General features: G+C 37.6%; 1 protein-coding gene across 1 annotated transcript; it reads left to right on the top strand.

Moving 5' to 3' along the window:
- The first annotated feature begins 1,955 nt into the window (after nucleotides 1-1,955).
- LOC147321656 (GTPase IMAP family member 8-like) lies at nucleotides 1,956-15,136 on the top strand. The gene is made up of 11 exons (XM_086305680.1): nucleotides 1,956-2,051; nucleotides 2,175-2,275; nucleotides 2,678-2,784; nucleotides 2,932-2,972; nucleotides 9,016-9,208; nucleotides 9,450-9,493; nucleotides 11,115-11,304; nucleotides 11,546-11,589; nucleotides 12,246-12,681; nucleotides 12,792-12,835; nucleotides 13,286-15,136. Exons 3-11 carry the CDS (start codon nucleotides 2,768-2,770, stop codon nucleotides 13,873-13,875), a joined length of 1,599 nt encoding a protein of 532 aa, XP_086161806.1. The 5' UTR covers nucleotides 1,956-2,051; nucleotides 2,175-2,275; nucleotides 2,678-2,767; the 3' UTR covers nucleotides 13,876-15,136.
- Nucleotides 15,137-15,828: the final 692 nt, after the last annotated feature.

Raw genomic sequence — 15,828 nt, 5'->3', positions numbered from 1 at the left:
GACTCGGTCACAAAACTGTGTTGCTTCCAGCTTATCCGACTCCCCAACCAGGTAATTACAATGTGCCGGAAGCCCAAAATACTAAAAAGCGCATTAGAATGTCGCACTTCTATATTCTATACATTTAACAAACAGTATTTTGAAATCAACTAGAAATTATATTCTTAAGATCAAACATGTATATTTCTTCTCTAATCGTTTTACCAGTACCAATAAAATAAACCTTTAATTGCCTCTTACAGGTACCTTAATTATGGATTCTTTAACAACAGGTTCTGACAGTGAAAACTGTGTTTAAACACATCTCAGCATTTAAGATTAGTTAGTATTAATCTCTTTTCCACAGTAAAGCACTATACAAATACAGGCCATTTGCCATTTCAGTATCTCTTTTGTCCTGTCTCCCTTCCCTCACCCAGTCACAGCAGATGCCTGGTTCTGCCAGAGGTTCTTCCTGTACAGAAAAACTTTTTTTCCCCCACTATCCCCAAGAGCTTGCTCACAAGGGGTTGTCTGATTGTAGAGGTTTTCTCTGTATATTTGTATTACTGAATTGAATTGCACTGAATTGTACTAGATGGATTACAAAAACCTCAAACATGACATGCTGACATTACATTTGAAAAATTCTTTAAGAAATTGGCCTCCAATTTATATACCAGTTGTTTCCTGCCACCTATTAAATCTGTGCAAATATAGCATGAGTTGCTTTCAACTGTTAGATATTAGTCATTATTCATGGGAACTTTGCAATTAGGGTGTACACAAACGGATGTTGATAGAATACTTTAATTAGACTGGGTCAGTCAACTTCACAAGACAAAAAAATTAAATGTACATAATATATTTAAAGAATTCTTAAGTGAAAACACTAAGCTGTCTGAGGAGCAAAGAACAATTAAACAGTGAAAAACAAACAATGACAGCTTTGCTAACTAAAATGTTTCCACAGAACTAATTGCTTTGTCATTTGACAACATTTCTTTAAGACCTTTATTGTTTGCGGTTTATTATAAACTGTTTGGTGCACGCATCAATGAAAGTCTTTTCAGTGTAAACCCACAGGTGTGGTTACACAACACCCTTTTTGCATGTCATTGCATATTTTATTACTGAGCAACAGAAATGCAGAGGTTTTACAGGCATTTCTACAATGTGATCCAACTTTCTGTCATATCTTTCTGAAACTGATGACGACACCCTTGTTTCTCTCTGAGAAGCTCTATCACCTTTCATTTTCAGCCTCGTATGTTGGACGACCAGCAAGCCCTGATCACATGACCTCAGGGACCTGCTGGGGATGTACTGATGTAAAAGACCTCTGATATAGGTTGGTGCTTGTCCATGCAGAGCTCTGAATGTCAAAGTCAAAATCTGGAAGTGGATTCTGAATTTTATGGGGAGCCAGTGCAACTGAATAAGCAGGAGTGTAAGGTGGGAGTATTTAGAAGACTTGGTCAGAAGCTTTGCGGCAGCATTCTGAACAGCTTGCAAATGATCCACAGAGGTTTTACTTAAACAAGTGAATAAAGAGACAAATGCATGGACGACCATTTCTAGTTCTTAGCGTGAAACAATGGGATTCAGCTTAGCAATATTTTTATAGAAAAGCCAAACAGAAAGACTAAGAAGCAGGCAGACTTTTGCTAACTAAACTGTTTCCACAGAACTAATTGCTTTGTCATCTGACAACATTTCTTTAAAAAAAATTGTTTTCAAGAAATTGAAAGTTACAGCAGACCTTTATTGTTTGCCGTTTATTATAAACTAATTGCATTAGTTCAATAACCCAGCAAAGACTGAAGACCAGCCATTGCCTTAAATAATGGTGGTAACAACTGAATCAGGATCAGGTGAGTTAATTACCTCCAGGTGTGTGGAGCCGAGAGCAGGAACCAGGGGAGAGTCCCGCCCCTCATACAGGCAAAACAAAAACACAGAGAGTAGACAGGAGAGACATAAAACTAAAGAGGAAAAAAAGAGAAAAAAATAAAGGAAATATACCGAGACTGAGAACCGAGGGACAATGACATATATAGATTAGATTAAAGGTGCTTCCCTGATTTAGTTGAAACCATAATTTGTCTTAAATGCCTTCACTTCACAAGCTTCTGTTTATCAGATTGTTTATTTATAGCTCTACAATTGACACACCTCCAGTTTTTGAATAACAGGTTCATATAACACAGGCAGAGAGCAGCACAGCCTGCAGACACCACACAGTTGTTTTGGATCTTGGATCTTCTGGACATACTTTTTACTTTTTGGTCAAAAAGTAAGTACTGCCAGTGTATTCTGTTCAATGCTGAGGTAGCTCTGTATTACTGAAAGATCAAGGAATTCAGGGATAGTCGTAAAATGTTAGAAACTCGTAATTGTGTGTAATCTGCAATTAAAAAATATTATCCTTTTTTTTTTTAAACAAAGACTACATTTTCTGTCCTGGTAAAGGAAAAAGTATGAAGACATTCCTAACTTAAATCTTTGGGAAAGATTTCTGTGAATGAAATATTCAAGACAGCGAACAAATTAAGAAATGAATAATAATACATGATACAATGATACAAGTTGTATGTAGCAGAAATGAATTTGATATAAGCACACTTGACTATATGTGGGCAGTTAATTATAAGTGATTATCCAAGAATAACACATGACATGTATTTTTTGGTAACAGAGCATAGATCGTCACCCAAACATTGAGAAGTCTTCAGACTAAGAGTTGACAGACTCTGAACAAAAAGAAAACCAGGTTGAGTCGTGCACCATGGATTCTAACAACAGGTAACTGTGGAAATTGTTAAACTGCAATCAAATAACTGCTTAATCGCAATCAAGCATTAAATTGGGTTTATGATATTATTATTACATAATTACATAAAAGCAAACACTTTCTGGATCCATTAATGAGGTTCAACTCTTTTATTGTAGTTGTGCAAATTCTGAGTCCAAAGGGCAAGCAAAAAAAAAAGGTAAGATAATCGTCTGTTTTCAAATTGTTTGATGCCAAGGCACATCAAAGATATGACCTGGTACAGATAATGTCACTGTTGATGTGTTTTGATGTTAATAAACATGAAATCATAAACGGGTTTAGATAAACTGGGTGGTATAGTAATACATGAACATGTGTACACGGATATGTTGGTGTAATGTCTGACAGTGACTACCTTAGTGACTAGTTACACCTGTATGTCTGGTTTTTTTTTTTTTACTTTTTAATTAAGACTCACTGTTACTGTGGTATTTTAAAACATTGTTTCATCTGCATTCACACACTGACTTCCTCAAAACACCTCCCATCTTGATGTTAATGTTGCTAAGCTTTAAGTTAAACTATTGAAACATGAGATTACTTGCAATAACTTGACTCAATGTTACATGATTCATTTTCAAACTTTCTGTCATATTTGTTCCAGCTTCATGACACACATGGAAGATAGTGTAGCTTATAGCCATTTTCAGCTAGTTTCTATCAGAGGTGGGACCATGTCATTGGTGTATAGGTCCAAGTCAAGTCACAAGTTTTTCACGTCAAGTGTAAAGTCATAAAATTAATGATTCAAATTCCACACCTCTGGTAACGACTTTGCTCGTCATGTCATTTATATGTAATATAAATGCCAAACAACATTGCAATAACAGAAGGTTAGGCATACTAATATGGAACGCCAGGACTGCCATAATGAATTAATTAAATACACCATTAAATAATTAATTAAATGTGGCAATAATTAATTAAAATTGGAATTAATTAATTAAATAAATAGTTATGATGACACATTTAATTAATTATGTATTTCACATTTTAATTAATTATTGACACATTTAATTAATTAATTATTGACACATTTAATTAATTAATTATTGACACATTTAATTAATTAATTATTGACACACTTAATTAATTATTTATGTATTTCACATTTTAATTAATTATTGACACATTTCATTAATTATTGACACATTTAATTAATTATTTAATGATATATTTATTTATTTCATTTTGGCAGTCCTGACGCCTGGCTCTCATCATGAAATAATTTTATCTGTCAGCCTCACCCATCAAACTCAGGGGGCGGGGTTAACGCTGATCGAGTCAAAACCATTGCTTTGGCCTGGTGGCCATTGTTTCTAGCACACAACAACCGGCATGTGGAAGCTAACAGAACTGAGCTTTGAAAAACCCTGTTTGTGTGTTACCAAATACCGTTTTAATATTTTTTTAGCCGAGAATGTAGTGGTTTAATCTTCATGTGTCTGGTCGGTTTGTCAAGATACAGCCTCTTTGCAAAAGTGTTTCGATGATTTCGGAGATGTCTGCCCAGTCTCACGGCAAAGCGTGGGATAGACCCGCTCGCCTCGCAAGCAATCCCACCGACAAAGCGCAGGCCCCGGTACACAGCTGTAGTAACCCCCGCTGACTTCTTTTACTGAGGTTATATTTATCGATGTTTTATTTCCTGATGTTCTTATGTGTCCTACGTGTTTCAGTCGCCAATTCTGAATTATAACTAACATTAAAAACATGTTTAAGGAGGAGAGAGAGCAAATAAATCTGTTTAACATCTGATCTTTGGGTTTTTGTTCAGTAATCAGCGTGACCTGTGTATAAACACATAAAAGAGATAACGTTGGTGTTTCCGTCATGTAGTAACTGCTGGCTTTAACTGTACAAAGGTTGTTCGACACTATGAAACACATACAGACTTCATGATGTTCGGCTAATATTTTTATTGTGAATATTAATCATGCTGACCTCGCTCTGTACACCACGCAGCGAGGTCAGCATATCCACGATATCCTCAGCTCCATGAGTTAACACAAAGTTTCCCAGCTGACTATCTAACTGCCAACTATTCCAGAGACGTGAAAATATACAGCATAAAGAAAAGTGTAAGAGACTCAGCAGCAGATTAGAATAACAGTTATACATTTAATAAATCACCAAATGAATCCAAGAAACGAGCAAACCTGTTCCGACAATTTGAATTTGTATTCCCTCAGCTGCAGACTCGCTGCTGTTTAAATGTTTGAAAAGGAAGATTAGATATAAAAAACGTCAAACATAGACTCAGTCTGCCTTCACATTTGATATGAGGCCAGCACGTATAGTGGCCTCAGCAGGCTATTACTGAAATACACGTGCTATATCATAAACTATGATATAAACAGGGAGGTCCTATTAACATGTTTAGTTTTAAAGGACACCTTCCTGCCTTTAGTCTCATTCATGAGCAGTATTCGTTTTCTTCTAACATCCAGAAGTCTGCACAATGTGTTTCATAGTTTGTAACAAGCCTTTGACAGGTAAACATAACATGACCGAAAAAGCAAAAAAAAAAAAAAGAAAAAAAAAAGAGAGAGAGTGTTGACATAAGAAGAGAAAATGCTCTCAATTATGGAGACAGACAAATGGTTCATTTATGTTTGATGTGTGTTTATTCCTCCCTAAATATCGTCGGTGAAGTTCGCCATGCACGTCAGATTTTCCTGCGCATTTTTATACCTCTGCCAACAGAGAGAGAGAAAAAATCACATTCTAACAGACAGCTGGTGCTTAGAATACAGTTGAATAACTATTAAAAAACAGATGATATTTAGATGATAGTTCAGTCTAACACATGTGCCAGTGAACCATTAAACGTCTGTGAAACTATGCAGTTATGAAACGTAACTTTAACCTCAGCCAAACCGATTTGCTCAGTTGTAAATAAAACAGCGAAGTAAACGTGACCCGACAGACAGAACCTGAGTGAATGAAGTCCAGCGTTTAACCACTGAGAGCTAAAACTCAGCTGAGGTTTCAAAGCTGTGTGCCGGTGATTGGACATCAGCCGCTGATAAAGCTGTTCGCCTATAAAGTGCTCTGTAAGGAAACGAGCTCCAGCAGCTCTGCGCTCGGGGAAAACACTATATTTACTTATCTTGTGCAGAAAAATGCGCTGACATTGCTTTATATCGAGCACCGGCTGCCCAGTTAAACTGTGACTATCACCAGGTAACTAGGCGTGTTTCTTGAATTAGCAGCAGGTGTTAAACAGCTGACAGATGAGGAGGAGGAGGATGCATGCAGGTAAACTGAGGGTCTGTTGAGCTGATCGCTGGTTTCGTGAGAAAAATGTCAGCTCGTTCTTTATGTTACAGAAGCACAGAGACACAAGACCAGGCGGAAAGAGACGATCGTTCGGTGAAAATCTGCGAATGCAACATGTGGAACACGGAGAGTGGAATATGTAAACAAACCGGTTAATGTACCCCCTCGGTGCACTCTGCATGCTAACTGTTAGCAGAGCTAGTGAAATCTCTGAAAACATCTGAGCACTTTTGCAAACATGTTCTATGTTGACAACCTGACCAGACATACGGCGCGACATTCGCAGCTAAAACACTGTTAAAAGTGTAGCTGGTGACAGAAAAACGGGGTATTTTAAAACTACACCACCACCATTGCTGCCTGTGATTTGATCTGCATTCTGGGATAACTGGCTGCCCCAAGTCTACACAAGCAATCGATTTTCTAGGATCGACCTGTTTTGACTTACTTTGCACGGCAACCAATCAAATGTTAGAGAAGCTGCATGGGCAGCGTTAACCCCGCCCCCTGAGTTTGATGGGTGAGGCTGACAGATAAAATTATTTCATGACGAGAGCCAGGCGTCAGGACTGCCAAAATGAAATAAATAAATATATCATTAAATAATTAATTAAATGTGTCAATAATTAATTAAATGTGTCAATAATTAATTAAAATGTGAAATACATAAATAATTAATTAAATGTGTCAATAATTAATTAATTACATGTGTCAATAATTAATTAAAATGTGAAATACATAAATAATTAATTAAATGTGTCAATAATTAATTAATTACATGTGTCATAACTATTTATTTAATTAATTAATTCCAATTTTAATTAATTATTGCCACATTTAATTAATTATTTAATGGTGTATTTAATTAATTCATTATGGCAGTCCTGGCGTTCCATATACTAATGGGTAGTTTTAGGTTTTATCCTATACCGGTGCCAAACCGGTATACTTTTAAAACGGTGCCGGTGCTTAAACGGTGCTCAATCCGGTGCTTAAAGAATGGAGAACACAAAATTGGTCCAAAAACCTCCCATGTTCAGCTGTTTTTTTTTCGTAAATGATAGTCTTTTCTGCAGCTAGAGGACATATATGGTTTCACTCTTGGCTGGAAGCAGTGCTTAAACAATGGAAAAAAAACACAAACTTTGTCCAAAAACCTCTCATGTTTAACTGTTTTCCACTTTTTCGTTGGTCATTTTAGCCAGGGTGAAGGGAGTATCTGCCATCAAACAAGAAGACAGCCGCATGTAGCTATGATGATGTTTGCTAGTTCACCTTACATGCATTAATGTAATAACGTGGTTAGCCTACTCAACGTAAATTACACACGAACAACATTAAGCTACTCACGCAGAGAAGAACGGCTGCTGCTGCCATCATCATCGGTCATCATTTCTGCTACACTGGCAGGGCTAGGGGCCAGGACTCTCCCCTTCGGGTTTTGGGGGAATGTTACTAACTCCAGGTCCAATAACAGGCAACCCACCCGCAGTAGATGTGCTCGGTGTGAGGTCTCGCAGCAAGCTATCAAATACGGCGCATTTCTCGGCTTTTAAAAAAAACGCTATACGTTTCATCAGATTTGAGGTGTTACCTCCTTTGACAGCATCACAGTATCAGCTTAAAGCACTTGTTGCTGCTGAGTTTACATCTTTTGCTGTGAAGTACAGCCAGACTTTTGACCGCTTCGCCTTGGACATTTTTAATCTGTAGCTCTGCTCTAAAAGAACGTACGTACCTGGACCCGCCTACTATCCTCGGAAACGTAAAATGATTGGCTAGAATTCAAAGTGTATCACATCTCAGGAAAAATGCACCGAGATAAAGCACCGAAATGTGCGCTGCTTTTCTGGTTACTACCGTTTATGTCAGAACCGGTGCCATCATGGCACTGGATACCAGTACCCATCCCTACTAATGGGTGTGTCTATGTCCCATTAACAATGGCTGGAGCTTGTCAAGCTGAGAAACCAGTATCTTGTGGCTTGTTGTTTGAATATGCACATTGTGGATAAATCTCTCATTTTTGACAGGAGACAGATGGCAGATTAGCTGCCGCTGGCTGTTCTTTCACTGATCTGAAACCAGTTACAATGTGCACATTTGTGGATCTATAGAACTAACATGCATGACCTCTATGATTCTGAATTATAAACTATAAGTTTCCTCTTAATAACCACCTTGGACAACATGTGTAACGTATGAAACTTTTAAAAGCTGTTTAGAACATTTGTAATAAACCTTTAATCATGGATTAAATCATGGTAATTAATAAAACAGGCAAGTTGAAAAGGTGCAGGCTCCACCAATATCACATGGTTGACCAAATGTAATAAGTTATACTGGTTGTTTTGCTAACACACCACCTTCATCAAAATGATGAATGTAGATTCAACCAAAAAAACCTAGACAAACTCAACTTTAAACAGCTGTAACAGTAATACTGATCCATATAACACTGATGAGGAACATTGTTCTTGTCACAGTACTGGGTCTGTGACCCAGTGTTTTTTGCGTTTTAGTCATATTATTTGAAATCGCTTTCCTGCCATACAGCAAACATGATAATTCTGCAGAATAAATAGTCCAATTTTTGATACTATATATACAATTTGCTAACATTGTTCCTGAGTACTTCCCTGGCATAGGAAGAACTAAATGCTAATTAGGGATGGACCGATCCGATATTATGTATCTGTATCAGTCTGATACTGGATCGGATATATGTTTTTGAGTGTGTGTGTGTGTGTCTGCCTGCCTATCTTTCTGTCTATCAATCTGTCAGTCGTGATAATTGATTACTTATAGAGAATCAAGAGAGAATACAAAATTCTTTAACTAAGGGTATTTGTGTGTGTGTGTGTGTGTGTGTGTGTGTGTGTGTGTGTGTGTGTGTGTGTGTGTGTGTGTGGTCATAGAGGGCACATCTTCACCTGATGTTGGACAGGACCAGACAACATATCAGAGCGAGACACCTGAGGAAGCTTCAGAAGAAACGACAAACAACCAAACACAAACAGAACAGCAGGTTGAGTCCTGCACCCAGGATCAAGACTCAAACACAGAGAACAATCTGCCAGAAGACAAACAACTAAAACAAAAGAAGAAGAGGTAACAATGAAAAAGGAGAATTGTAGATTCAGGAGTGAACTTTGTATCAAAGGAATATTAAAGACAACATTTATTTAATGCTGTACATTCATACATGCACAATTCTTTGTCAGTTTAACCTTTCTGTTGCAATTTTTCAGAGCAATTCAATGATCATTTTTATTTTATCACATCAATGATAACCTGAATACACACACGCAGGTTTTGGATCAGTTAATAAGGCTCAAATCTTACATTGTAGATCTGCTGAAAACCCTGAGACAGAAAATCAAACAAACACTGAAGGTAAGCTACAACCTTCCACAACAGTTTATAACTATATTATTAGATTATTAGCTAGGACTGTGTGTGTGTGTGTGTGTGTGTGTGTGTGTGTGTGTGTGTGTGTGTGTGTGTGTGTGTGTGTGTGTGTGTGTGTGTGTGTGTGTGCAGGTAACAATCGCTTAATTCAAAGAGGATCAAAAAATTAAATGGAAAAAAAAACAAAATCCATTGTTTGGATATTTAAAATTAGCAAGTTAACAATTATTTTAGTGCTGTTAGCATTAATCTCCTTAAAATGACGTTAATGGCATAACTGCATTAACAGGGCAAATCTCAGTTAGCAAGCTAGTGCGGATCACCACGTGTGTGGGGCTGCACAGCATCAATGCGTTAGTGTAGTTAGATTGTGTCATGAATCGCTGTGTGACTGGCAGGGATTGGACCCAAACGCAAACTCACGGGGACAGAACTTGAACTCAAAAGCACAGCTTTATTGCTGGAAAATAGAACAAAAGCAATACAAAACTAAACTGGGAAAAGCTAATTATAACACATACCAGAAGACACGGGGAGAACTACACACAGCATGAGGGACGACGCGACGCTGACTCAGAGAAACACAGGGTTTAAATACACTGGGGAGTAATGAGGGGAATGAGACACAGAAGGAGGGCACAGCTGGGAGAAATCAGGACTGACGAGACAAGAAAAGCAGGACGCATTCACATAAGACACGGACCATCAAAGTAAAACAGGAAGTATCACACAGAGATGCGAACTTGACACAGTGGAGACAGCAACTAAGAAATACAGAGACATAAACCATAAGGCAGAGGTCTAAGAACCAAAATACACAGGGAAATACTCAGCTTGGAACACAAAAGACTAGACTAGAGGGAGTAACAAAAGACCAACCATGAGAACATAATGCACAATGCACAGTGACAGAAAACAAGAAACTCAAACATGCAAAGACACACAATTACACAGAACAGAGGGGACACAGAGAGACATGAAGGGCAAGGGATCAAAACTAGAAACCATAGAATAAATCACACACAAGTACAATAATACAAAAATCACAAAGAACTAAAAACGCTGGGTCAGGAGACCCAGGACCGTGACAGATTGTTAATGTGTTAGTGCGGTGCAGCCCCACATGGGGCGATCCACTTTAACTTGCTAAAGGAGATTTGCTTCGTCAATGCGGTTGTGTCGTTAATGTCATTTTGAGATTAACGCTGACAGCACTAATTTATTTATATCAATGGGTAAATAGATCTATTATGAGTTTCTTCCTGTTAAAAGAGAGTTTTTCCTTCCCACTGTCCCTAAAGTAATTGGTAATAGGGGGTCATATGAATTGGCAGGATTTTCACTCTTTTCTTTGTATTTTTGTAGGGTCTTTACCTTACATGTAAAGACCCAACATGTAGGAGCGCTAAATGTTTCCACTGGAGAAATTTTGATTGCTGTAACGGGAAATTGAGAATCTTTGAAGACAGAATTAGAAGAAAATGTTCAACAGGTGGTAACGGTACAAATGACTTCGCAAGGACAGTTTGACATCTGGTGTGTGTGTGTGTGTGTGTGTGTGTGTGTGTGTGTGTGTGTGTGTGTGTGTGTGTGTGTGTGGTCATAGAGGGCACATCTTCACCTGATGTTGGACAGGACCAGACAACATATCAGAGCGAGACACCTGAGGAAGCTTCAGAAACGACAAACAACCAAACACAAACAGAACAGCAGGTTGAGTCCTGCACCCAGGATCAAGACTCAAACACAGAGAACAATCTGCCAGAAGACAAACAACTAAAACAAAAGAACAACAGGTAACAATGAAAAAGGAGAATTGTAGATTCAGGAGTGAACTTTGTATCAAAGGAATATTAAAGACAACATTTATTTGATGCTGTACATTCATACATGCACAATTCTTTGTCAGTTTAACCTTTCTGTTGCAATTTTTCAGAGCAATTCAATGATCGTTTTTATTTTATCACATCAATGATAACCTGAATACACACACGCAGGTTTTGGATCAGTTAATAAGGCTCAAATCTTACATTGTAGATCTGCTGAAAACCCTGAGACAGAAAATCAAACAAACACTGAAGGTAAGCTACAACCTTCCACAACAGTTTATAACTATATTATTAGATTATTAGCTAGGACTGTGTGTGTGTGTGTGTGTGTGTGTGTGTGTGTGTGTGTGTGTGTGTGTGTGTGCAGGTAACAATAATCGCTCAATTCAAAGAGGATCAAAAAAATTAAATGGAAAAAGAACAAAATCCATTATTTGGATATTTAAAATTAGCAAGTTAACAATTATTTATATCAAAGGGTGAATAGATATATGAAAGGTTTCTTCCTGTTAAAGAGAGTTTTTCCTTCCCACTGTCGCCAAAGAGTTAAAGGGGGTCATATGATTCAGGGGATTTTCCCTCTTTTCCCTGTATTATTGTTGGGTCTTTAACTTACAAGATCAAACATCTTGAGGCAATATATGTGATTTAGTGCTATATAACTAAAATTGAACTGAACTGAGTTAAATTGAATGTATTTATATCAAAGGCTATAAGAATTTCGACTATCGTGTAGGAATATTAAATATCATAAACATATTATTCGATTATTAGATAGGTGTGTGTTCATGCATTTTGTGTGTATTGTACTTTAAACGAGAAAAACAGAAACCAAAAACATATGTCTGTCTAATAATTTTATTTCTTGATTGTGTTAATTATTTGTATTTTTTTTTCTCTTCTCAAAGATAAGATTTCAGTCGTCATTTTGGGCAATGAAGAGTCTTTGAAGAAAGCTCTAATAACTGTCATCCTGGGGACAGATTTATCTGATATAAGCAAAAGAAAGATTCTAAAAAACACTGAGATTCATGAAGAGGAAAAATTTATGTTCATATGCACACCAGATTTGGGGACACCATATGATGATATTTCAGAGTTTTTATCCAAGAATCCACCCCCTGACATGTGTTTGTTTGTGGTAAAAAAAGGATTTTCAACCGAGCAGATATGGCAACAGATAGATGTTCTGAATGAGAAAACAGGAAAACCCACAGAAGAGTTTAAAGTCGTGCTGCCGTTGGGATATAAACCCAAAGATTTCCCATTTAAATCCTTCACCCTGGAACAGCTTTTTAATGAATTGGACAAAGTGATTGAGCTGAAACAAACAACCTATACCAGGTAAATGACAAAGCATATTAATTTGTTATCATTAAATTTAATTAATCGACACCTAAAATTAACTGAATAAAAATGAAACTTGTTAATATGAGCTGATTGCTGAATTACAGGTCAATCTCCAGTCCTCAGTCAGAAGATCAGTTGGACAGAATTGGTGAGCTACAATCTGTTTAAGGAGCATCTCGCCGTATTACCAGCACTGTGTGTTCTGTGTGTAATTGGTTACTGTTACAGAGAAAGAGTTCTTGAGGAGATTCAACCAATACAGACACTATGTAAACCCACATGTATGAGTACAGACAATGTCTGTAGGGCACAGCTTAAAAGTGTTTTGAATGTGATTTTATTACAAAATTGCTATTACTGAGAAAAAACTATTATTACTCAGCTCGTGCTAAGACTACTGAGTTAACTAACTTTAAATCCTATTATCTGAACAGTTTTGGCAGTACAATAAGCAAAAAGATTTAAACTGAACTGAAGATAAAAGATATCGTAACACTTTTTAGAACTCAGAAAAAACCCAGAAAAGCAGTTGTTTTGACTTAAAGAAATTAACTGTTTGAAATTTTGCTTAATTAGTGTTTGGTCTTCATCATTTCAGGAAATCATACTTACACCACAGTGAACCTCGTTCTTCTGGGATTGGCTGGGACTGGAAAGAGCGCCAGTGGAAACACCATCCTTGGAAAGAAGCACTTTGTTTCTAAACCCAGTTCAAATCCAATCACCACAGAGTGTCAGGTGGCAGAAACTGACATAAATAGTGTACATGTGCGTGTGATTGATACTCCAGACATGTTTGGTGATGACACTAAACCATCAGTTCGGAACAAACATGTAAAAAGGTGCAAAGAGCTCTGTGAGTCAGAACTCTGTGTGTTTGTGCTTGTGATGCATGTGAGCAGATTTACAGATGGTGAGAGAGACATACTGAAAAAGTTAGAAAAGACTTTTGGGACCAAAGTGAAAGAACAAACTGTCATCCTGTTCACCCGAGGAGACAACCTGGAGGAGGCAGATATGAGCCTGGAGGGTTTTCTTCATTCCTGTCAACCTGGTCTGAAGAAAATCATTGAAAAGTGTGGCAACAGGTGTGTTGTTTTTGAGAACCGCAGCTCAAGTTCAGACCAGGTGGAAAAGCTAATGAATACAGTGAGCGTGGTGTTAAAGAAAACAGCAAAGATAGATTAAAAAAGGTCTTAGTTGTGATTTTTAAGTGAATAAATATATATTAAACCTTTTTGGGTCGGGATGGCAATAATCAAAAGTTACAAAAGTAACAAATTTCCCACCTGTGTGACTAATAAAGGTCATTTTATCTTATCTTATCATATCTTATCTTATATTTCTAAGAATCTCCCAAACAGTTCTTCAGCTGAGACAACTGAGTTAGAAAACACAAACACTGCAGTTGATTTACTTGCAAGGGCAGCCACAGAGCGCTCGTACTCGCAGAGAGACACTCACGGACTCGCGCTCTGTCACTGTCTGCGTTCTTTATTTATACAAGCTGGTTACACGTGTGTACAAAGATAACAAACTTATTCCAAGAACTCAGAGCTGAGGTTCCCCTTTTCTGCACCTGTATGTTCTCAGAACAGAGGAAGCTGTTAGTTGCTAAAATAAGTTTATCACACAAAAGTTGTTATATGAAAAGTCACGTAGACATGTGGTTTTGCTTAGTGATCCTAAAAAGGGCACATTTCATGTAGCTGATCACACTATGTACAATTTTCTTTTAACAATGTGTAATGTGGTTTATTGCATGTGATTTCCAAATGCTCTGAGTCTGTAAATGCAGGCTCAGATGAAGTTATGCTGTGCTGTAACTAGTCATGTACCACCATCTACTGAACACTTGATGTTCAAGTACCTTCAAGTACTTTCCTACTTAATTCCTACATTCCGACTTAAAGTTGGTGGTTATTATAACTGAATTCATTTTTAACACATTATTTAATACTTCAAACCTTTTTAGGGGTCCTTGACGATCAGTTATAATTGTTTGGAGACCTGGGTTGTCGACCCAGAGTTTTGGGTTTACTTTATTTTGATATTATCATTTCTAGTCTTTTGGTTTCTTTGTTGATGTTCTGGTTTCTGTCTGTGTTTCTTAGTTGCTCTGCCTCCTCTGTCTGCTGAGTCCCCTTGTCAAGTCTAGGTCTCTGTTTTATGTGTCCTCTTTTACTTTGAAAGTCCGTGTCTTGTGTTTATGTATCAGGTTTTGCTCCCCTTGTTTCGTTAGCCCTGATTTGCACCAGCTGTGTTTCCCTCCTGTCTCTGATTCCCTGATTGCTCCCTGTGTGTATTTAAGCCCTGTGTTTCTCTGTGTCCGTGTCGTGATCTGCCCTCATTCATGATGTCTTTTGTCTGCCTGCCTTCCTGAATTTATTCTTTATATTTTGAAGTTTTTTACTTTTATTTCAGCAATAAAGCTGTTTTTTGGAGTTCACATTTTGTCTCCATTCACCACTTCTGCCTGCACACAGCCTAAACATCATAATAATAGAACTATACCTGACTATAATATAACTATAACTGCATCAGCAATGCACAGGCAGAAATGCATCTCCAACACCACTTCATAAGAAGATTGGGGTGGTCGAAACTTCAGCATCTTCGATGTGCTATTGCTGTAAGTAAAGTAAGTAAAATTTTATTTATATAGCACCTTTCAAGATAAAAATCACAAAGTGCTTCACAGAAGCTAAAACCTAAAAATAAAAATCAACCAAAAGCAAGTTTAAAAAGATGCGTTTTTAGCTGTTTTTTAAAAGCGACCACAGAGTCCACAGATCTCAGGCTCAAAGGGAGAGAGTTCCACAATCTGGGGGCCACAGTCACAAAAGCTTTGTTGCCTTTTGTTTTCAGCCTTGTGTTTTGGACAGCACGCAAGCCCTGGTCACATGACCTCAGGGACCTGCTGGGAATGTATGGATGTAAAAGTTCACTTATATATGTTGGTGCTTGTCCATGCAAAGCCCTGAAAGTCAAGGTCAAAACCTTAAAGTGGATTCTGAATTTAACGGGGAGCCAGTGCAGCTGAATCAGCAGGGGTGTGACATGGGAGTACTTGGAGGACTTGGTCAGAAGCTTTGCAGCAGCGTTCTGAACAACTTGCAGATACTCCAAAGAGGCTTTACA

The sequence above is a fragment of the Aulonocara sp. 'chitande type north' Nkhata Bay genome, linkage group LG9 (assembly GCF_057382095.1).
Source record: "Aulonocara sp. 'chitande type north' Nkhata Bay isolate Kocher_YH1m ecotype deep benthic linkage group LG9, A_spYH_male_GT1.1, whole genome shotgun sequence".
In the NCBI taxonomy this organism is placed as follows: domain Eukaryota; kingdom Metazoa; phylum Chordata; class Actinopteri; order Cichliformes; family Cichlidae; genus Aulonocara; species Aulonocara sp. 'chitande type north' Nkhata Bay.
The sequence above is the reverse complement of the archived record's forward strand: the minus strand, read 5'-3'. Positions and strand labels throughout refer to the sequence as shown.

What these genes read in the sequence shown, in the direction of transcription:
- LOC147321656 (XM_086305680.1), top strand. An exon ending in AGGGCAAGCAAAAAAAAAAG is followed by an intron (nt 2,973 to 9,015) that starts GTAAGATAATCG and finishes GTGTGGTCATAG; the next exon opens with AGGGCACATCTTCACCTGAT. An exon ending in AAACAAACAACCTATACCAG is followed by an intron (nt 12,682 to 12,791) that starts GTAAATGACAAA and finishes GCTGAATTACAG; the next exon opens with GTCAATCTCCAGTCCTCAGT.